This window comes from Diadema setosum, chromosome 16 (assembly GCF_964275005.1).
Source record: "Diadema setosum chromosome 16, eeDiaSeto1, whole genome shotgun sequence".
In the NCBI taxonomy this organism is placed as follows: Eukaryota; Metazoa; Echinodermata; class Echinoidea; order Diadematoida; family Diadematidae; genus Diadema; species Diadema setosum.
The window spans coordinates 15,688,741-15,712,821 of record NC_092700.1 but is presented as its reverse complement, the minus strand read 5'-3'; the positions used below and the strand labels follow the sequence as shown (position 1 = coordinate 15,712,821).

General features: G+C 36.8%; 1 protein-coding gene across 1 annotated transcript; it reads left to right on the top strand.

The window, feature by feature from the left end:
* The first annotated feature begins 3,611 nt into the window (after positions 1–3,611).
* LOC140239610 (mitochondrial fission factor-like) lies at positions 3,612–13,860 on the top strand. Its single transcript, XM_072319442.1, has 6 exons — positions 3,612–3,635; positions 8,807–8,935; positions 10,558–10,693; positions 11,380–11,457; positions 12,647–12,764; positions 13,611–13,860. The coding sequence occupies exons 2-6, from the start codon at positions 8,825–8,827 to the stop codon at positions 13,858–13,860; spliced, it is 693 nt and encodes a 230-aa protein (XP_072175543.1). The 5' UTR covers positions 3,612–3,635; positions 8,807–8,824.
* Positions 13,861–24,081: the final 10,221 nt, after the last annotated feature.

Here is a 24,081-nt window from a genome sequence, read left to right as displayed (position 1 = left end):
GAAGATTTTTTGAAATTTTTGCCAGACCCTATTTCCTCATCGTTATTTTTAAACCCTACAAATCCCATAGAAATTATTAATATTACGAAAAAGTTGAATTCTAGTAAGGCAAGTGGATGTGACAGAATAAGCACATTAGTACTTAAACAAATTATATATCAAATTGCTGATCCACTTACTCACATATTTAACCTTTCCATACAGTCTGGAAAATGTCCCAATTCTTTAAAAATTGCTAAGGTAAACCCAGTGTTTAAGAAAGATGATTCTTGCCAAATTAGTAATTATAGACCAATTTCTATTCTTCCTAGTATTTCAAAAATTCTTGAAAAAATGATATATGATAGGTTTTATAAATTTTTGCAAAATCATGCAGTTCTGAATTTACATCAATATGGTTTCCGAAAGAATTATTCTACAGATTTGGCATTGGTCCAGTTGTATGATCAAATTACAAACGCAATGGCAAATAGAAAACATGTTATAGGAGTTTTTATGGATTTATCTAAGGCGTTTGATACGTTACAACATGATATTTTACTTAAAAAGTTACAGTTTTATGGTGTCCGCGGTGTTGCACTCTCGTGGTTTAGGGATTATTTATCATGTAGACAGCAATATGTTATACATAATGACATGTCGTCAAATTTTTTTTACCGATAAAATGTGGTGTGCCCCAGGGCTCAATATTAGGTCCCCTTCTCTTTTTGTTATATATCAATGATATTGTTAATTCGTCGTCTATATTATCATTTATATTATATGCCGATGACACGAATATTCTTTATTCCCACGATAATATAGAAACGTTGGTATCTACACTTAATACAGAGTTACCAAATGTTTCCAACTGGTTTAAGAATAATAAATTATCACTTAATATTGATAAAACAAATTATATTTATTTTAAGTATATGAAAACCCACACAGATGATCTTGTAAATAATATAAGAATTGATAATGTATTTCTTGAACGTAAAAGTTCTATTAAGTTTTTAGGTATTTTTATTGATGAAAACCTGACCTGGAATGATCATATACGTTATGTTACAACCTGTATTTCTAGAAGGTGTTCTTTCAAAGATGAAAAGTTATCTTCCTGAACATACTCTTTTTATACTTTACAATTCTTTAATCCTACCATATATTATGTATTGTAATCTAGTGTGGGCTACAAGTTCAAAAACTAAACTCAACCCTATTTATTTACTACAAAAGAAAGCCATTCGCATCTGTACTGAATCACAATACTTAGCCCACACCAGTTCACTTTTTTATCAGTTAAAAACACTGAATATATTTGATAGAAATACATTACATTCTTTGCTTTTTATGTATAAGTATTTGAACAACTTACTTCCAAACATTTTTCACGATTTCTTTAAACTGAATTATACCGTTCATTCATATCCCACTCGTAATTCGCAAGATTTTCATTTAGTAAATCCCAGATTATTAATTGCACAAAAATCTGTAAGACACAATGGACCAAATCTTTGGAATACACTCCCAGATTATGTTAGATCGTGTAAAACTTTATATTCTTTCAAGGCTAGATTGAAAACTACATTACTGTCAGATTACAATCTATGAATATAGCATTTGAATATATATATATATATATATATATATATATATATATATATATATTCTTTTTTATATGATCACGTTTCTTTTCCTGTAAATTGGATTTAAAACTACAATAAATATACGCAATGTTTCTGTGTCTATCATTTCATTTCATTCTCATTATCTTCAGCATCACCACTATCACTTTCATCTTCATTATCACATTTTTCTTCATCATTACCCTGTCAACATCATCATACATCACCATCATCATCATCATCATCATATTTCACGTTACTCTTATTCGTACCTATGCGCTATACATATGTAAAAAACAATGTATTTACAGTGTTTTATATTTTGTAGTATTTCTCCATTCCGCAAACAATATAATTTTTTGTGTATTATGTAGATAGGTCCCTGGGCTGCCACGTGCTCAAGCTTTTGCTTATAGTGGCAGTCCTTCTTCCGCATAATTTCTCAGATGATTATTTGGAAAATTGGTAATACGATTTATAATTTGTTAAGGAAATTAATTTACACATCGATTTTCCTTCTTTGAATCATGTACTTGTAATCTGCTTACTGATATTCCATGTGATATTACTGAAAATAATTTTGATTTATGTATGAAATTGTGTTGGAAGAAAAATAAATCAAACAAACAAACAAACAAATAAAACAGGGCCAAGAGAGACCTCATTTCGTGTGCGTTTTCCTAGAAAACAAAGAAAGAAACAAACAAACGCACAGCTTCTTATATTATCATTATCACATTATGTTCGGCGTTCATGTCGCATTCTGATAATGTTAGGCTTATACTCAGTGTTCTATGGAAGTTCAATTGATGTGAAAAAAAAAAAGAGAGAAAATGTTTGCTTGTCGTACTCATTGACCTGGGTGTATCCCAGATCGAATCATTCCTCTAGGCTAATGGAACCATTAGAACCGTCAGGCGTAATGGTTTCAATAATGAATTGCGGAAAGTAAAATAATGGACCGTCAGAAAATGTCCATAATGGACTCTCAGAACCTCAGACCATTATGTCCCCCGAATAGGAAATAGAATGGAGGTCCCGTGTGTGAAACAGTCACTAAAACACACCCCCGTTTCACATAAATCGCGAAGCGCAAGGTGCATAATCAACGAATTATTGTGAACAACTATACATAGTACTTTGATAATCTTCGGAGCCTATTCAGTTAAACCGTTTTTATTATTATTATTTTTTTTTAGTTAGTTAGCAAAAAAAAATGAGAAAACAGTAGCCTACAAAACAAAACAACAAGCAAGCAAAATGCAATTATATTCCCATTAAATAATTATCAATCCAAAATATCATGAGTGCACTAGATATATAATGATGTATCTTTCTGGTGTATCATTATAAGCCTTACTTTGACTATCTTCACTCAGTCTCAATACTGTCTTGCTTGTGTGTGCTGTCGTGTTGAAGAAACTGTTAGGCCTAAGCCTTTTTTTTTCAGTCGAAATCATGCGCACTATTATAGTCCTTTGCTGCTAGGTTGATTTCCATTCTCTACAACTGGCAGGTGATTTATGTAGGCCCTAAATTTGCATCAGATTACACTGTGGGGTAGGCTAACCAGCAATTATAAGAAAATAAAAATAAAAAGTTTAATCGCAAAACGGGTCAAGCGCCATTCTTAAACATTAGGAAATCCACCATTGAAAACAACAATAACAAAACTTTCCAGTGATACATTATTTGTTGCATAACAATGAATATTTCTGAAGTTATGATTAAAATTATGCCACAATTTTGTTGTAATTTATATCGTTCTTTGTACCAAGTTTAATTGCAAATATCTAAAATTGAATGGAGTTAACCCGTTTTGCGATGGAACTCTTCAGAGGATCAGAGTCCTTGGAGGAACGTGCACACCATTGACGTACACACGCACTAACTAGCGGCGATAACGGTTCACACATTCGTCACGCGCGTTGCGCGGGCTGTGTGTCGGGGTTTACACAGACTTTTGTGACCTTTGGTTTTTGTACTGGATCGAAAATCTAGCCGGCCGGTTTGGATCTCAGTGTGTCGGTAAGACTTGTGTTTCGGCGATTTCGCTCGTATTTTCCTTTTCAGTTTGAGCGGGTTGATGTTCAGACTTTGCCGAACTTGCAGGCAAGTGTTGTGACCAGATTCATGTGGTATCTCAAATAATTTGTTATTCTTTAATAGCTGTAACATCAATGAATGGGGGGAAACCCTTGGACGTAACCCTTTTCTGACATATTTTTTAATGAATGGGACTATGGCTTACCTGTACATACATGTAGTGTACAGGCAATCATGCGCAGATTTACGTAGGCCTAGGATCACAGACTACAGGCACGATAGGGTCTACCTGTATTTGCTGTTACTTACACTCAATTTTTTTTTTCTCGAATCGTTTCGAGTAGTTCTGGTGTTTTTAGGCAATATTTTAAATGCAATTTGTTGTGAGTCATCCCAATGTGACTTTTCACACCACACTCGGACATCATTGGTGGTTTTACTTAGTTAATAGGCCTAGATCTACTTCACTGAGAGCTCCTAATTTACTCAGTATGAAAGTTTAATTTTAACGTTATTATCTTATCAACCATGAATCCTGATTGAAATTTATTTTAACATTATTAAGATGAGAACTCCTCAGTCCTTGGCACTACCACTAACCCTGATTTAAAGTTAGAGGACGACTCCTAGTCCTAGCTATAGCTAGTTAGAGAGGTATATCAATGGTTTTACCAGTCTACACCAGCCTCTTGTGCTGATCCTCACTGCTGAGCTGAGCCGAGTCCTCACTCTTGATCATGGATCCGCATAACTATACACAGCCCAGTCGCCGCTGTACATACGTAGCGCGACAGGGCTGTACCAACGAAGCTCCAAACACGAAGAGGGTCCAACGATCGCATGCGATCGGATTGAATTTTGATACTTTAGGAGCCTAGATCATTTTTTTGTCACTTCAAACTCGTCTGACGAACAAAATGATAATGAGACTTCATATCTATGCTATGAATATTGAAATTTAGATTTAATAACTTACCTAAAATGATGGTTATATGCAGCATGTGTGAACGGTTCACGAACGGTACATCGTCTTTCACGCGCGCCAGGCCATTTCCAATATCCGGGAGGTCACATGATCTGAATGCCCTTTCAAAAGGTCGCGCTGTCGACCGTGCTGCTACACCAACACTCAAGCAGCGCATCGCACGCACGCAAAAGATTTCCGCAGAGATCAAGGCGCCATTTTGAATTCTGCAACGATGAACCCTGACGGTGTTAGGGAATCCGCCAGAAAGTATCATTTTTTTGGTTCCACGGACTTATCACGAGGGCTCTCAATGGACTTACGAACCTTCTGTAATACAAGCATGCACTTAAGGTGAGTAACGTTTGGTAATGTGTACATTGTTTATAAAGAACGTATGAATTTTCATAAGTTTTGTAGTTGTGTTGTGGTTCCCCACTTTGTAGGTGCCCGCTCGTTGGTCAGACGCTGTATTCGCGTAGCGTATTAACAGCGTCTGGTCGGGCTAGGATCCGCATAGCCCGACCAGACGCTGTTAATACGCTGTGCGAAGAGCTACTACAGCAGCGACTGGGCTGTGTATAGTTAGGATCCGCAGTGGCAGTGCAGTACTAGTACTACTGGTACTAGTAACTACTGCTACTGATTGGTATCATGGTGTGAATTAAAAGTCAAAACCCCATTTGACACACCACACTCACCCACCCTTAAGACCTAGTGTTTTTGGAGGATCAGAGTAGGATTTAAATAAAGACCGACAAACGCTGGTGGACTATCGTCTGTACCCGTACAACAAAAATTTAGTTCAATATTTGGTAAAGAACAAAGTTTTATGAGTCATGTTGACTCTGTAGGCTACAAACTACAGTTTCAACTGATAGTTGAAACATATCTGTAGAATAGGACTAGGAGTATAAAATAGAGAATGCTCACTGGTAGATCTAGTCAAAGTTCAGATTAAACAGAAAAAAGAAAATTCAACAGCAAACATTTTCTTATTAAAGATGGAGGAAACACTAGATTTGTCTAGAACCTACTGTTAAAGTGGATATTTTTGCATGAGTTATTGTTCATTCTCAGCAGGGTAAAGATGACTTATGCATGTTTTTAATTCTGCGGAATCAAGACCTTCATTTAATAAACAAGCAAATATATAGTATTAAGTAAGCTTTTAGTTTTATTTTTGCACTCTTTTCTGTCACACAAAATTTGCAGACAAAAAAAAAAAATCCACACTAAAAATTTCCATTTTTATTTTAATATGATACTGTATCATAGAAAGTAGGCGTATCTATTCTTATATCAAGTCTTGAACACTAATAAATGTGAGTAATTCAGTAATGATTAAGAAATTAATCAGACCTTTCTACATTCTGGATACTCAAATTGTATTACATTAACCGTAACAGGGCCGGGGGTGGCAGAATCCGCCGCCCCCCCCCCCCTCGACGTTTTGTGCTATAATTCTGTAATGCGAGAAGGCCTCGTCACGAGGCTTCTTGACTTTCTTCATTCTAGTCTCGCGCAACTTTTGAGACCAAATATGCAATGTCTGCGCATACCTTTTCGAAGCAACGCCCATTTTTTTAATAACATGTCACCCCAAAACGGGCACAATTTTGTGATTCTGTGTACATTTCCTATGGGAAACAGTGCTCTGTCATGAAAGTCATAAAAACCTGATTATATTTACAATTAGTAACTTTCATTGATTAATTTTTTGCTGATTATGGTAGAAAAGGGTCAGTGACAATTTCCAATAAAAAAACAAAGAAAAAACAAAAGTTGAAAAACAGAAGTACACACATGTAAGAAATTCTGAAAACAATAAAATACATAAGAATTGAAATGAGTTTTGGAAGTTTTTGTGATGTACATTTGTTGAATATGCTAAAACAGATTTACAAGCCAAAAAGTAGACTCTCAATGCTTTTAATTCAAGGCTAAAATATGATCTTGAGTTTTAATAATTTCCATAATTAATTAAAATTAAAAATTGATTGTTTCAAAAAATTTTATGACACAGTCTTGTAGATTATGACATGGGTGTCATGCATGCCAAATTTTGTCGCGATCGCACCACTGATAACCGAGATCATGGGGGGGGGGGGGGGGCTGGGGGCGGAATCTGTCCCCTCCGGTTTAGCATAGCCAAAAAAGCCCGGCCTGATTAGGGTTAAACTTGCATGAACAGTACAAACTGTAGAGATAGTGGAACTGCAATGGACTGTAGTAGAATGTAGAGACTTAATTTCATCCTCAAGTCATACTAGTAACTCACATTTGTGTTCAAGATTTGATCCCAAAGTAGAGTAAGATTGCTTTAAGAAATGATACATAGTGCAGAGCTGCATACCAGCTCATTTTTTTTTTTTTTTTTTTTCTGCTGGTCCGACCTGTTTCTCATACCAGTAGGTACCCAGTTTTTCCAGTTTTTACTGGTCCATTCCTAAAAATGTTACTGGTCCAACAGTGAATTTTACTGGTCCTAGACTGTCGGACCGATTAGTGTGTGTAGTATTGCATAGTGCAATACAGTTAAACTCGCCTAAGTCAACGTCGCATATGTCGAATAATCGCGCAAGTCGAAGATTTTAAAAAGTCCCGATTTTTCCCCATTGACTTACGTGTATTAATTCACTCACAAGTCGAATTTTTTAAGTCGAATACTCGCCTAAGTCGATGAAATTCCAAGAACACTTTCACGGAAAAACCATTGAATTCACTGTGCCTAAGTCGAATAAGATTTTATTGTGTAATAAATCACTGTCAAAATAAACATTAACGTTTCATTAACGCAAGCGGATTCACCCGAGTCGTTATTAGCGCAAACTAACGATCAGGAAAATTAACGTTTGTAGCAACGATGAGTAACGATCCCAAGCGCAAATCAACGATGTTTCGTTGACATTAACGATAGGTAACGCAAGAACTCACGCGAGAGTGAAAGGACAACGTATCGCCCCTGCCGAGTGTAGCGATCTATGCCTTATATACTTAGCGGAGTCTTTTCGCGAATCGAATCATGATTTCGCGAATGGTTAGTATGCGACCGGGGTCACCAAAAACGCACGCCGGGCCACCAAAAAAAACAAAAAACGGATGTTTGCCTTCAGTTTTGGAAATGAACAGCGGTAACAATCGGCTCCACAAGATGCTAGAATAAATGTCAGATGTTTGCTCTTAATTTTGGAAATGAATAACTGTAATATTCAATGTGGATAAAGTGTCTTGCTGAAGGGCAAATATCGGGCACACCGCTCCAGCTCTTGGCTCCAGAGTAGACAACATACATGTACATTATACATGTGTACGCGTTGTGTAATTGTAAGTCGATTTTTTTCGACTTACGCACAAGTCGAAACTCGCCTAAGTCGATGTGTTTTGCTCAGTCCCGAGAAGATCGACTTATGCAAGTTTCACTGTATATGTGTTTCCTTCATCTTTAATAAGAAGATCCTGTGCTGTTGCATGTTAAGTCTGAAATTTGATGATTGGTAAGCATGGTTCATACTAGGTATGTGTACTTTTTGCATTTTGAACCAGAGTACAACTTTTGCTCACATTAATTTTTTTTTTTTTTTTTATTCATTTTTTCTTTAGTTTTTGTTCTTGTCTGGAGCAGCTGGCAGCCCTGAAAAAGTTAATTCACCATGGCCCAAATGACCCTTTCAACTTTTAAGATGACTTTCAAATGTCAATATGCATACAACGTACATGTCCAACTGTATTGCCAACTTTTCACCAATTATAATTTCTTTGCGCTTATCCTCTTGCATGCAAAGTCTCATTGATCTCATGCTTGCTTCGCTGCTCGCATACCAAACAATTTCAATTTCGAATTTTTGTCTTCAATTCATAAACCATTTTTTGTTTGAGGACATTGAATTTGAATGTTAAAAGATAAAACCAATTATGAATGTTTACATCTGTTTGTAAAGGTTTAAGCATGAATTATCTTCAGCAAGTTTTACTGTATGTTGAATTTTTGAGTCACCCCTTTTCCCTTTCCCAAAAGCACAAAACAAAATAAATCAAGATATTTTCACAACATTCATGTCTAATGCCATAGATGATATGCAATGTTATTTCTGCAAAACAGCCACAGCTAACAGAATGTGCATGCTTTGAGCAACCGCCAATGCTTCATTCATTGTTTTCATTTTTGATGCATGTTGCCGTGAGACAGATTGTGACCTTTGACCCCATGGGCTCTCTAGATCGCAACATCGTTAACCAGCTACAAGAGGAGATGGATGAGTTACATCACATGCAGTACAGCACGGACTTCAGTACAGACGTCAACAGAAAGATGCAGGTGAGTCAGAGGAAGGAAAAGTACAGTAACCCCAGTCTGAAATACCCCCCCCCCCCCCAAAAAAAAAAAAAAAAAAAAAAAGGAGAAAAAACAAAAACAAAAACAAAAAGCAAACAGGGTAGAGAGTACAATTTTAAACTCCAGGGGGTGTTTCATAAAGCTGTTCTTAAAGTTACGGACAACATACGAGCGACTGGTGATCAGTTGTGCTGTGCTATACTTATCAGAATTTCCATAATTCAGCACAAAAACTGATCACCAGTCGCTCGTAAGTAGTTCGTAACTTTAAGAACAGCTTTATGAAACACCCCCCAGGGTAATCTTTACAGCCACTGAATGTTTTGGGTACAATCTCCTTGTTCTCTTGGGGTAGCCTTACAGCTCAACGTTCCATAAGGAACCAACTGGGCAGGTGTGGTAGTGCGTGCAGATGTTTTGGGGCAGGAGAGAAGAATTGTAATTCATGGGCCAGTATGGCTGGTCTGACAGAGTGTCCTCTTCGGGAATTTCAGACATATACTTGTGACTCTCTTAGCAGATGTCCATGTGAGAATAATTGTACAAGGTTCATGGATGCTTCCCTTGTGAGCCGACTAGAGCCACCAAAATATAACCCTACAGAAGGCATGTTTGCATGAAGAAAAGGGAAGTACCAAGCACCATTTTGCATTGCTTCCGATTCATTTCAACAGGTCACCTGGGGCCCATTGCATAAAAGTTACTATCATGGTAACTTTGCCATCCAATGGTAACTTCCATGGAATTCTTGATTTTGATTGGCTGTTGAGTATTGTTACCATGGTAGTTACCATTGGATGGCAAAGTTACCGCAATAGTAACTTTTATGCAACAGGCCCCTGATGTTTTTTGGCACCCCGCGGTAATGTGTGAAGCATCAAAATTGCATTGTCCATTTTTTTGTTTCCGTACTGGATATAGAATTAGTCAAACAGGGCACATTGCAAACAACAGAGACCACTGCCTATGAATCACAATGATTCCGAACTACCCTGCGTGCCCTGCGCGTTATGCTAACAAGTGGAGATGATGCAAAACAACATTACAATTCAGTGAGCGATCATAAAATACTTAGTAACGAAGAATTTGCTCCGTTTTACCTCATTCATATGCACTGAAGCTTAAATTATCTCCCCCACTGAAAGATGTGTGTGTGTGTGTGTTTTTTTTGTTTTGTTTTTTTATTTTGAACTTTTGAAATTCAAAAAGATTGATTTTTCCTTCCAAAACTGTTTATGACCAGACAGGCACAATGGTTACATAACAAATGTCTTTTTACACCAGTCATCAAGAAGTTGTGCAGTGGGGATTTATGTGTAGCGTGCTGGGTCTTGGAAGTGCTCTCAAGTCCTTGATGATTTTGTCACCTCGGTTAAAGATAAAAGTTTGTATGATACCAGGAGTTGCAATGATTACAAGTCCATGTTGTTACTTTATGGCTGTAAGGTCTTTGTGAGAAGTCTACAGAAAATCACAAGTAACCATTAAGAGTGCAGTTTGCATTAATTTGATATCTTCATAGGGAGGTGATTGTAGGCAAAAAAAAAAAAAAAAAAAAAAATCTAGATTATGTTATCGTAAGCAAATTGTTCTATTTTGTGCAGGTGCCTCCAAGGCTAAGTATGGAGCCAGAGTCGGGTTTCATGGACTCTGCCCCTTCCCCAACCCCTGACCTTGGCACTGACATGGAGAACAGCCCTGCCCATGCCATGAGTGTTCCAGAAAGGATTCTTATAGCAGGTGAGCAATATTGCATTCTAATCCATTCCATTTGTCATGTTTTCTTTGCTTATAGAAATTCTGCTAGATGAAATTAAAAGTTGTCTTTTTTTTATTGCCTTATTGTGCATAATAATCTGTATTCTGTGTAACACAAGCATAAGATACAGAGTCACAGATGAATAATGATTCTCCTGCCCTTAATTATAGAAACATGTTCAATATTTCACATATTGCTTTACATTTAAGAACTGCTGCATTAGATCATATTGGGAAATTTTTCGGTGCTCCTTGTCAAATCGAAACTGACATGAAATTACTATTTCACCACATGATTGTCATGCTGTGAGAATATGTGCGTAGCAGTTTCACACTTCAGATGCATCTCACTTGTGAGATTAAATCTTTATTTGGTAATCTATGCTTACCTGTTTCTGGTGAGCAAAAGTTCAAAGTGAGTGTAAGTAGTATTCTCTTAATATGGTGGTGTTTATGATGACAATTATGATGGTAATGATAATTTCCGTTTTTGCACACCCCTGGCTGTACTGTGCGTTAATGACCGAATGGAATAAATTTGAATTATCAATAATGCAAGGAAAAACAAAGTTATCAATTTTGTGTCTTATGGAAAAGCAAACTACATGTATTGTACTAGTAGGCTAGCATTAATCATGTCCTGGATATACTTACCCTTAATCTTTCAGGTTCCGACCAGCATGTTGGGGTGAGGCAGACCCCTCGGGACTTGGACCTTGACAATATGTCACCTTTTCCACAACCAGGTATGTGCAGTCTACATGATATACTGTAAAAGCTAGAATTTTTGCGAGGGTTAAATTTGTGTGAATTTCGCAAACCATTGCTGGGCCTTGAATTTAACAACATGCGAATTATTGCTAACAGACAGGCATAAGTGCACTTGCAATAGCCTCCCTGTCAAATCACGAAAACAACATCTTGCCAAAATATTTTTTACTTCTGCATTCGCGAATATTAGTCTGTATGTGAAAATAACAGCTTTTGCAGTGTGTGCCTGTACTCTGCAGTGTGTGTGGTGGAATGTTCGTGTGTCTGTCTGTGAATCCCAATTCATAGTTACCAGATTCTGTATCAAGTTTAACTCTAGATAGTTTATTAAACAGTTAAACTTTTGTGTGGGTGACTGTACAATGATGACTTGAATTAGGCCTCATTGTCTTTAAGTAATGTGGATTTTTTAAACATATTATAGTAATCAATAATTCAAAAATATTTGTGAAAATGATCTAAATTCAGTAGATGGAAGTAATTAAGTGCAAATCTCTGATTTGATTGATATTGAAATAGACCTAGTAAAGTCAAAGTTCAGAGTTGAAATAAAAAAATTAACATCATGTCACAAGCTGTGACAGAATGATTTATTTTGATTATCTAGGTCTAGATTTGTGTGCAGTCAAAAATCAGAGTTCATCAGATGGACAAAAGACATATTCAAAAGAAGAAAAGAGATACTGTAAAACAATATTTTCATGGCATGAAATTTTTGTGTGCGTTGGAGCCGACGGCCTTTTTCGCGTCATGAAATTTTCGTGAGTTGCCTCTAACATTTAATGCATATAGTGTAGACAGGAACTTTCGCGTGCATATCAGTTTTGCGAATCTTGGCTCTCGCAAAATTGGCGAAATTAAAATGCACCTGAACATTCCTCGTTTTAAAGTAGCTTGAAGCAGACCTATGCTGTTATTTGAAGGGGAAGACCCTCATACTTAGACAAACTGTGAATTAAGAAAAAACAAAACTCTATGCTGCCAGTACTCCATGTGATTTATCTTTCCTAAGATTTAGAACTTTGCATTGTTTGTGTGTACAAAATAACAATTTTGTGTAAGCAAATGCATATCATAGATAAGAGATTGAGGTTACTTTATAGGTTTGTGGATTTTGTTTATTAATTTGTATATATTTTGTGGTATTTCCTCCATTTTGCCCAGGTACTAATGTTGGTCTCACAACGCCCCCACGAACTCTGACGCTGGATGAGATTTCCTTCCCCACCGTAGGTGATGCAAAATCTGCTGCAAAGAAGAAGCCTGCCAACAATGCAGTCAGGTAAGTGGGTGACATTAGATTTAAGTGGTGAGATATGAGATCTGTAGCACAAAACCAGTCCTTATTCATGCTGACTTTCAGAGATACAGTAATAGCAAGGGGACCCAAAAAAAAAAAAAAAAAAAAAAAAAAAAAAAATACATAGATTTTTCTAGAATTGGATAATGAATAAAAATGATTAAATAATGTGGGATTTACATTTTCACATACTGTATTTAAAAGGAACCACCATTTTCGTCCATTGGTTGTTTAGCTGACAACTGAGAATACTCCTCAGTTTTGTAATAAAAAAAAAATAAAACACTCATCTTAATGTATCAAATGTATCCTGTTACATCCAATATGAGAAGTAAAGATGAAACGAAACCAAATTTGTGCAGTCTCTTGAATTTTCTGGGAGCTTCTTGTAAAATCAATTATCTCTTCATGCCAAGAAAAAAAGGTGACAAAAGTTTCCATGATTTAGGAATTGTCATCATTGTTGAGATGCATGTAACACACTAGCATCTTGCCGGGCAGAAATAGCTCTATGGAACGTCCCTGATGTTTATGTACATTGTGTTGATGTTCTCAACCCTGAATAAAAGATGAAAAACCTTCAAATGTGGCACAATCAATTTGCCATCTCATCACCTGCCCAGCAGGTGGACCCTAAGGCCTGCACGCTATAAAAATCACAAATCCATGGTGGCCTGTTAATACACATCACATGAAAGAGCTTTAGATACTGTTTAATTATGTCACAAACCAAAGTTCGATTTTGGGGTCATGCTAGGGCCCTTCTGACGAGCAGGTGGTGATCTATTATGTGTGAAAATGTTCTTTGTGGTCTTTCCGAAACACTAGAATTTCTGGGGACACAGACTCCGGTGTGCAGTTTGCCGATGGGAACTCGTCACTGATAGAGAGCACACCGCTAGCGGAGTGGGAGCAGCTACAAAGGAGAGTCTACCTTCTGACCAGCAAAGTTGCATCCCTGGAAGAGGCTGAGGGAAGGCGTGACAGGCGGGAAAAGATTTTCATGATGGCGGGAATCATTTATTTTGTCTTTAAGGGGCTCCGATTTCTCTTCAGGTCACCCTACCATTACCAATGAGGCAAAAGATGGAGGGAGAACTTCTGTAATTGAGACCAATGAGGAGCGGTGATGATGATGACACTGAAAGAGAAAATATTTGCAGGATGCAGCAGTTATCATGAATACATCTCATGCAAGCTGGACGAGCTTATTCCTCTTCACTGGAGCAATAAAGCCAGCCACCCTCGGATGTTAATTTACAGGATTCATATTTGATAATGACGGCATAGCCGTAAAAAGCGGGCTGTAGTTGTATGGCACCTTAACCGACTGTCACAACCTTTTAGAGTATCTTGCAAAACAGTGAACAGGCTCCAATGAATAGGAAAATTACATATATTATGAAAAATTACATCACTGTAAAGATAACTATGTCATTTGCGTCACCGTTTTTATGGTGGCAGAGGCCATCATAAATGGAGAAACAATAACAATTAGAACAACAAGAAGTAAATGTTTGTTGAATGAATGCTGAGAGAATTTTAAGTTTGAGTAGTGAAGGTTGCTGGCTAGGTCATTTGTTGTACCCAAAAGTCATATTCTCATGTGGTGCAAATTTCCTTGTCATATTAGGAGATATTATTCGCTTTATGACATTATCATAACATCAAAAGCTGAAATGGTTCTATCTCAACGTTCTTTTATTGTATGTGTTTATATGTATGTGAATTTGAAAGCTGTTTGGGATTTTGAGCACCCAAAGTCCTGTTCATTTCCTTCACCGTGATCATAGCAGCATCAAGACTGTAAAAATATCATTAGGCAGTGAAACACTTTCAAAGCACTCCATCTATAGAGTTGTAACGAGATGTCTAACCTCATCAGACCAAACCGAACTCCCTCGCTGCTTCACCCATGGATTTGGAGATCACAAGTACTTGTATAGTCATTTCCAATGAGGGCGCTATAACGATGTTTTGATAGTATTTTTTGTTTTCCATCACAGTAAGAGTCTCTCAGTCTTTCTCTGTGTGACACAACAGTAACAGCAAACAAACAACAAAACAATGCATGGGAAACAGCCACATTGTGAAAAATCTACATCATCATGAATTATGACGGGGGGGGGGGGGGGGTGGGAATGGAAAGAAAAGATTCAAGTCATTTCCCCCACCTCCCTGTTGTTTTTTTTTTTGGGGGGGGGGGGAAGAGATGCAAAATTGAATTTTACTAAAGGATATATGACCTAGTTTACATCCAGCGTAGCAGTGCAATACAGAAACTGATTTTTCCTCTTTTTTTTTTTTTTTTTTTGAGTGCCCTCATGTAGTGAAGTGTGTTCAAATTGATATTGTTCCTGAATTACAGTAAATGTATTGGGGAGCATTTAGCAGGACAAAAGTGATAGCAAACTTTCAATACTGTATAAAGAATTCAGGTTTTATGCCAGCATGCTATTCTGTTCCTCTGAATTTCTTCCATTCTGTTTCTGTATTAGGGCATGTTCAAGTGACTTTGTCAAACCCAACATCTGGGCTGGATGATTAGACTACTGTTGAGACTATTTAATGTGTGTTTATGCTCCTGCAATGCAAATTTCATTTATGTGCAGTGTAAAGACTTTAAAAAGAAGGAAACCCAAACATATGTGAATGAGGGAGTGCAGCAATTTTAGCAAACACAATCAGACAATCTGTTCAAGAATTAAGGAATTTTAAAAAATTTGTTGCAGCCATCACTTGTTGGAAAGACTGTATTTTGTGATGTCATGTATGGAAAATGATACTAAGAAAATATAAAGAAAATTCAACATATTTTCACTTTTCTTGTATGATAAAAAAAAAGCACTTGACATGTACCTCTTTCAGAAAGGAGGGGAAATGACATTGCCCTTAACGTTCACCATGTCAGTAACCAATTGAGGAAATGTGTACTTTTCATTTAAAAAAATAAAAAAAATTGGAATTCTCTTTGTTTTCTTTAGATTGTTTTCTGTATCTGACGTCAGGAATTGTAGAAGTCTTTATTAAGTACCGAATGGATTGTCATATATTCCTCACCCTTGGTTGATGTGTTGCTGCATTCACTCAATCCACATGGGTATTTGGGTTTCATTTCCCTTTATGATTGTGTGGTTATTGTACAGGTGAAATATGCAATGCTGCTCCAAGAAACATTTTATTGTAGTAAGTCTTGACAGTTGCTTGTCTGTGTTGCTTGTCTTGTTTCTCATTTGTTTTCCGCTTTAAGACAAGGCAACTTGCCAATTATTGTATATGGTGTGTTCATTGTACAGGGATAATGGTAAACCACTTATTCATTATATTATATTTCATCCTGTATCATGGATTAAGATAATATTAAACTACATGTATCTGATCACAGTGATATTTTAGTTTACTTTCAGCATTATAATAAATTATGCATGCATGAAATCAGTATAATATAGATGCCATAGATAATGAAAGAAATACCACAGGATTATAGGTGTACATGTTTGGTAATTACCTCATCTGACCTATCCATGTTGCTGGATGGCATTAAAGATATAATGCTATTTTGTAGTCCTTGTATCAAAATCGACAGTACTACAGGTAACGCACAGGCCCAATCCTCATAAGAACCAATAGCACCCAATGTCATTTTCCTTTAGAGCTAGTCAATGTTAGTACAGGGGAAACTCGAGATAATGAACACTGGCTATAACTAGAAATCCGTTTACGAGGAAACTTTCGTGGTCCCAAATTTTCTTCCACCCAAGTCTATGTGAAACGCTACTCTTGTAGCGAGACTGGCTCTTGAGAAATAACTGCTGTAACAAGATAAGTTTTGTGATTTCCAAACAAAGAAAAACATAGTTGATCAAACCTGTTATAGGGAGGTATAGTGAAATCTCTTCCGGTACAGCTTTACTTCTCCTCTGCGATCATGATCCAAGATTGGAAAGCTCGATAGCAACGCAAACTGTGTCTTGTACACATTGTATATTTTCCTCAGTGCACTCTACCCAGCACTGCATGTTGTATGTGTGTATGTATGTGCGTGCTGTTGTGTTATGCTTTTTTCATGCCTAGATATAATTATAACATGATATTGGCTATAATGAGGAAAGTGACTCTGTCCCGACCTTGTTGTTATATCTAGTTTCCCCTGTAATTGGAAATGGTAATGGTGTATCAGTAACACATGCTATGTATTTAGTTGATACCTTTGATATATTAGAGTACGTAACCAAGCGTTGCTTTGAAGAAAGGAATTATTTATACACTGTAACTTCACAGGTATAATACATGTATTTTGGGAACTGGGACTTGTACAGAGATTGTGTGTGTTGATTTTGCAATGGAGAACAATAGTGGCTGTGAAGGAATGAGAAATGCATATCATTCCTTCTTCAAGAAGCAGAGTAAGCAATTCCCCATACCAGAGACTACAAACACCATAGAATATATTTTGGTGCAGCATTCCTTTCATGATTATCAGTCAATTTGCAAAATTTACAAAAATAAAACTACAATGTATGGCAAACTGTGTTTTGTGTATGCAGTTTCCTAAACTCGGCATCAATAAATTGAGATTTGGTGATCACATTTAATAGTACCTGAGCAATCATAGTGCTATTCACGAGGAACACTATGGCCCGAATTCACGAAGGTGGTACAAATTAAACCATGGTTTAAACCATGGACAAAAACCATGGAGCGCCAAGTGTTGCACGGAATATTTCGTTACAAGATTGGTCATTTTCGTCGACAAAATGACCGTTTCGATAATGAAATTATCATTTCGTGGACGAAATGTTCATTTAGTTACAAAATGTTGTCATTTCGTTACAAAATAATCATTTCACCGACGAAATGACTGGTTTTGTAACGAAATTTTCCATGCAACACTTGGCGCTCCATGGTTTTTGTCCATGGTTTAGACCATGGTTTCATTTGTACCACCTTCGTGAATTCGGGCCTATGTGTCATGTTGCAACCTACATCGAAGTTGGTTTTCTAAACGACATTGTTGCCTTGTTGTTGTTTTTTTTTGTCATTTTCTCATCAAAGAGCTAGGCAAGTTGTGGCCATTTGGACATGCAAGTGATTGTTTCCAGCTTTACAGGCAGAATTGTAGGATATGACGGTTCTTGCTTGCAATAGTGACTAGATGTCTGTTGATTGTACTTTGAGGTGTAATACAGTAAGTCTGTGATATCTGTTGTGCTTTCCTACAGGGAAGATGTTGAAGTGTATCTATCATCAGTGTGAGCAACGAAACTGGATGTCAAACTTCTACTTTGTGTGTGCTTCGGTTTAGACATCAATGATAGATAGTTTACAACTGACCGGATGATGCTGTCGAGTATAATCTTTTCCTTGTGTGACACAGAGACCTCCTCGCAGTTTCATTCTACGTGTATAAAGATCATTACAAAGTTTGTCTCATCTTAATTCACTGTGTACATGGCATAACAGTTTATGACTTCATATTCATCAATCTACTCCATATCAAAAAGAGAACCCTGTATTATTCATGGTAAAGCTGTAAACGGGGGATTTACACTTTATATTTTAAATCAAAAAATTTAACATTGAGACTATTTTTCCCCTTCATGCCAGCATTTTTACACTATGACTCTTTAACACTTAGAATGTCATTTTGTGTAGTTTGAAAGTAAAGTGTGTCAATATTGCATTTACATAGGTTGACGATAACCATAACTTTCTGCTTTATTTCTATTGTATTGTAAAGTTTATTAATCCCCCATTCAGCCAGCTTGCCAGTGTTTATTATATTTAGCTGTAATACATACAAAGCGAAGTATAATAATAAAGTCATTCTTTTGGATACATCTGTCTTTATGTTACATTCAATTGATTATACTAATTCTATTGTCACATATACATTTACATGTATTTTCTTCCCATTTGGAAAGGTAAGTGGCAGTATGTAGATGATAGATGTGAAGTATGTACTTTTATTGAAGAGATGTCCCAGTTTTTAATGAAATTTTTCGTGTTTATTCAATATGACTTCAGTCTTCAACAATTTTTTTTTTTTTAGAGCAGAGCAATGAATTTTTTGAACTTGGTATGCAAAATAAATTTCTGTCATTCAGATGATGATTGTTACAGAATATCAAGTGGTACATAATTTTTAACTTGTGAGGGAGTGTGTATGATTTTATGTTAATAAAATAATCTGCAATCTACCAAGACACATAAATACTGATGTGTTATGTTTTGTGACACGATATGTTAAAGACATTGTATTCAATGCTCACATTGGTTTGGGGTTTGTTTTTTTCCTCATGATAAATCGGGGCCCTGGTGAAAGAAAAGAAAAAATTGCATCAAACACAAGTCAGGAAATTAACATAGATTTGATATATATGTATATACACTTAGTTATGAAAATCGGTAATGAAATGGCCGAGATATGCAAAAACAAGCAAAATAAAGTGGTACTAGTAAAAGGTGGGTCCAACCTTTTATTAGGACCACTTGACTTTGTTTTTAGATATCTCAGCCATTTCAAAACTGATTTTCATCAAATAAACGAATTGTATGCTCTTCAAAATTTCATATCAGTGGTTTCTAATTATCTCGCACACAGTCTGAATCCCCATCTCAACCAAAACTTTACCATCCCTTTGATGAGGAGTATTAGACTGTGTATCATCGGGTGAAGTGTACACATTATACAGTATATATCTCTTGAATTCTTGGTGTCTGTTCTACCAGGTTTCTATATAAGTGTGCTTATACTTCCGGCAGTCAATCACATGTTTTTGAAAGGATTGCACACACAGACAGTAATACTGGATGGATTACCCAATGTAATCACAATTCAAATCACAGTTGCATATGTTGATGAAGTCCGATTAGTTGCTCTGGCGTTGTCATACAGTAGTAGGACTTATATGAGCCGTTTCTTCAACGGTAACTTAACAAAGTTATAATAGTGCCATTTATACCATCTATTGATCTTTCAATTTTTCTTTTTTAATGTGTGTGTGTGTGTGTGTCTGTCTGTCTGTATGCACACATGTGCCAGTCTGTGTCTGTGAGATATTGGATAACCAATTTGGTTCAAAGGTTGGATAGTTACAGCATGAAATCATTTCAATAAGCAAGGGATATGACAGATGCATCTTTCATTTCTTTCATTTATTCTCAACAATTTCCTTTTAGTAATAGATAGAATATAATTTCTTCTGTACAATATCAAAAGTGCATTAGTGAATAACACACAAAAAAGACAATATTACACTGTAATAACAACAACTTTGAACAAACAAGTTGCTCGGACCTGCAGTCAAATGTACAGCAGTACTTCCCATTGACAATGGCATTATTGTGGCCTTGCAGTCTGGAGGGTTGCCATAGTAGAGTCGGAGATTGACCGAAAGATCGGTCTGTATCTGGTCGTCAGGGATACAGTATGTTCCGAGGAGACTGTGTCTGGCTTCACAGAATCCCCTCCTATGTCTACTGAGGAGAGCGATAACGTTAAAAAAAAAAAAAAAAAAAAAAAAAAAAAAGACTCCTCCGGGCAGACAGATCTTTCTGTCTAAGTCGGAGACTAACCCTGGTCCCTGCCAAGCTTGGACAGTTGGCTCAGTCGGTAGTGAATCTATACCTTGCAATCAAGAGTTCAAGGGTTCGAGGCTTGAGACATGTTGTGTGTTATCAGTCTGTTCCTTTTCATTGGAGCTAGGCAAAGCCAAATCAAAGAATCACAACTCGTTCAGGTAAAAAAGAAACAAAACAAAAACAAACAAATAATTAAGGTAACACCTCACTTCTCACCATAGTACAGTGGAAGAGAAATGTCTGAGTCTTTGAATTCCCTCTCACTCTCACTCTTTCCCCCTCCCCCTCTCTCTTACACATGAACACACAAATACACACACAAATATACACTTTAACACGAGCGCACATTCTCAATGGAATGAAGACTTCTTGTGGTTTGCCTGAGAATTAGGTGAATGATAAAATTCAAACAAACTGGAAGATTTTGGTGTGAAGGTTATGCCTTCACATCACAAACTTACATACCAAACAGTTGCCAAAATAGCATCCTTCATACACAGCTAACGAAAAGAGCATATGAAGAAGAGTTTTATCACGAAATGAGCTAACTCCATTCTAGTTGTAAAAGCTGACAGAGATATTTGCCATTAAAGCTCCTACAAACCAAAGAGAATAAGATAATAAGCAAAGTATCACTGGAAAGATTTTATTTTGCTGTACAGTTCAACCTCGATTATCCGGTCTTGTCGGGACGGCGCTCATCCGGATCGTAAGCGAATTGGCCGGATATGGGAGACACAATGTTAATGGTATAGCTGCCGTCCAAGCTGCCGTCCCAGTGCACTGGCAGCTACGCAGGTAGCGTACCCTGCAACGGTATTGTAATCTATGCTAGCCTGCGCAAAATTGTAGTCCCTTCTTCACAAAAATAAAGTATATCTTTATGTGAAAATCATACATGTTTTACCTCATTAGATATTGAGAAACCTATCATGCACATCTTATGAAATTAGTGAAATAGATCCATGAAAATCACTGTTTTTTTCTCAATTTTTGGATGAAAAAAAAAGTCCTTCACTGCGTGAACGCGTCCGGATAATAAAGATTTCCGGATAAAAGGAGGCCGGATAATTGAGGTCGAACTGTATTTGATGATGGACTTCATACTTTACATATGTTTAAAAATGGCACTTCGCTTATTTTGCGATGAAACTTCTCATATTTTGCTTGACACAAGGAAATTGATCTTAGATTTCTCCACATTTTATGGATAACAATGGATAATGCTATCCCAAACAGACTATAAAAGTGACCAGTATGAGCAAGGCATATTGTGCCATAAAAAAAGCTTGGTCTTTAGTTTGAACTGCACACTACAGTTACAAAAATTGCAATGCTTAGCTGTTGGTGTACATTGATCTTAGATTTCTCCATATTTCATGGATAACAATGGATAATGCTATCCCAAACAGACTATAAAAGTGACCAGTATGACCAAGGCATATTGTGCCATAAAAAAAGCTTGGTCTTTAGTTTGAACTGCACACTACAGTTACAAAAATTGCAATGCTTAGCTGTTGGTGTTCATTGATCTCTCAACACGCCATGAGATATGAACCCTTATATCCCCAAAACAATAACATCTAAATAGATTTGATATAGAACTTGATGCATGCCATAAACTGCATATCAAACAGCACAAGACAGTCGAACAATGATGAAGAGACACGCTCCTCAGTGACATATCACTCTATAAAATGTGACGGTGCTGTCTCTTCGACTATCATCAAGACACATGGACAATTTTGTAATGTTTACAAGAGGTAAGTCATCACCCGAAGATGTAGAAACAGAGAACAAACAAGAACAAATGGACGGAACCAGATAACATTGTTTAGTACAAACACTGACCCTGTGGATTACAATCTGCAATGACAGTGACCTCGAGTCATAATAGTAACATGTTTACTGGCAGCAGCTGCTAGCGTCTGATTGTTCCAATAGCAACCTCAGCAGTAGTAAATAGAAATCTCTGAAAATATACATTCTTAATGAAACATGTTACAGGTCACTGTTGCATTCATCAAATTTATGTACAAATTTGCGTGATGAGAAGGAAATAACTTGTCATTCAATGAATTACCAATTAAGATAAAATTCTCCTCTCAGAGAGGAAATAGACACTTAATTCACTCAAGGCAGTAATTTTCTCACCATTGGGAAGTCGAAAACTGGAAGACCAATGTTGCATATAAAAAAAAACAACAACAACAAAAAATGTAACTTGAAAGCTTGTAACAGACATGGTTTAATACTGAATGGAACGGACAAGATTTAGCAGCTAAATGCATGCAAGCACAATTGAGTGTTGCAGTTCAACAAGTTAAAAACATCTCCAGTCATCAAGTGGACACTCGATAAAACTGGGAGAAGAGGTACACAGCCTTTCTGATTCAAAGCTTGACAGAAACCATAAGATTCAACCTGCAAACAATATCAGTTATCATGTCAGTGACCCAGCTTGCACAGCCAGAAAGATTAAAGGACAAGTTCACCTTCATTAAAGGACAAGTCCACCTTCATATACATAAGGATTGAGAGAATGCAGCAATATTAGTAGAACACATCATTGAAAGTTTGAGGAAAATCGGACAATCCGTTCAAAAGTTATGAATTTTTGAAGTTTTTGTGCAATCACCGCTGGATGAGAAGACTACTGCAGTGTATGATGTCACATGCATACAATAATATAAGGAAAATATAAAGAGAATTTCACAAAATTTCATCTTTTGAAAAAAGTACACATTCCCTTGACTCGTTACTGACATATGTTATGGGTAATATCATTCCCATTGCCTTTAGAAAGAGGCAAGTCAAGTGCTCTTTTATTATGCGAAAAACTGAAAGTGAAAATATGTTGAATTTTCTTTACATTTTCTTTATACTGTTGTACTCATATGACATCACGAGCCTTAGTAGTCTCCTCATCCAGTGGTTCCAACACAAAAGTTTTAAAAATTCATAACTTTTGCATCGATTGTCCAATTTTCCTCAATCTTTCACTGATGTGTTCTACCAATATTGCTGCATTCTCTTAAACCTTATGTTAATGAAGGTGAACTTGTCCTTTAAATCTCATGGCAACCAATACCAACACCTCTTATCAAACGAGGCGGAACACATCTTTAGCTAATCACTTCACAGATTCCCTTCAGTTGTCTATTGTCCAGCTAAGCTTGAATGTCAGGCCTCTCATATTTGCAAAGCTTCACAACTGTTTGTATGTCCGAAAATTATGTTGTGAAAGAGATTAAAGATTCAAAGAAACAGAGAAAAGATGCACAAAATGTCAACCTATGGTGTATAATATAAATTACACTTTAACCTGTTGAGGACACACTGATTTTGCCATAACACGCATTTCCCTTAAACACCCGCCCGAGTATTCTCGGGACTCGTCTTCAACGGGTTAATGTTTGGTGTTTTCAAAACACCAACACGTGATGTGCTTTGCATTGTCATCACTCACGTCACTGCCTGAGAAAAGTTCACCACATCGAAAAAGCTGTAAGATTATTTCTTTCTGCTCTGATGACTTCCAGTGGCTGTAGTTTAGCCTGAACATACTTCACGTTCGTGGTCTTCTACAGTAGCTGACAAGGCCCTGGGTGTCCTCTCCCCTGGTTTTATGCTCCCCACAGTGTAGTCCACGTGGTCCTGCCACAGTCTCCCCCACTCCCACCTGTTCCATTTTGCACCCCTCCTCTCAAACATG

Excerpts from the sequence above, each read along its gene's own strand:
- LOC140239610 (XM_072319442.1), top strand. The coding sequence starts at position 8,825 with ATGGGCTCTCTAGATCGCAACATCGTTAACCAGCTACAAGAGGAGATG. Across the intron at positions 11,458-12,646 it reads GTCACCTTTTCCACAACCAG|GTACTAATGTTGGTCTCACA; the intron begins GTATGTGCAGTC and ends CATTTTGCCCAG. Across the intron at positions 12,765-13,610 it reads CCTGCCAACAATGCAGTCAG|AATTTCTGGGGACACAGACT; the intron begins GTAAGTGGGTGA and ends CCGAAACACTAG.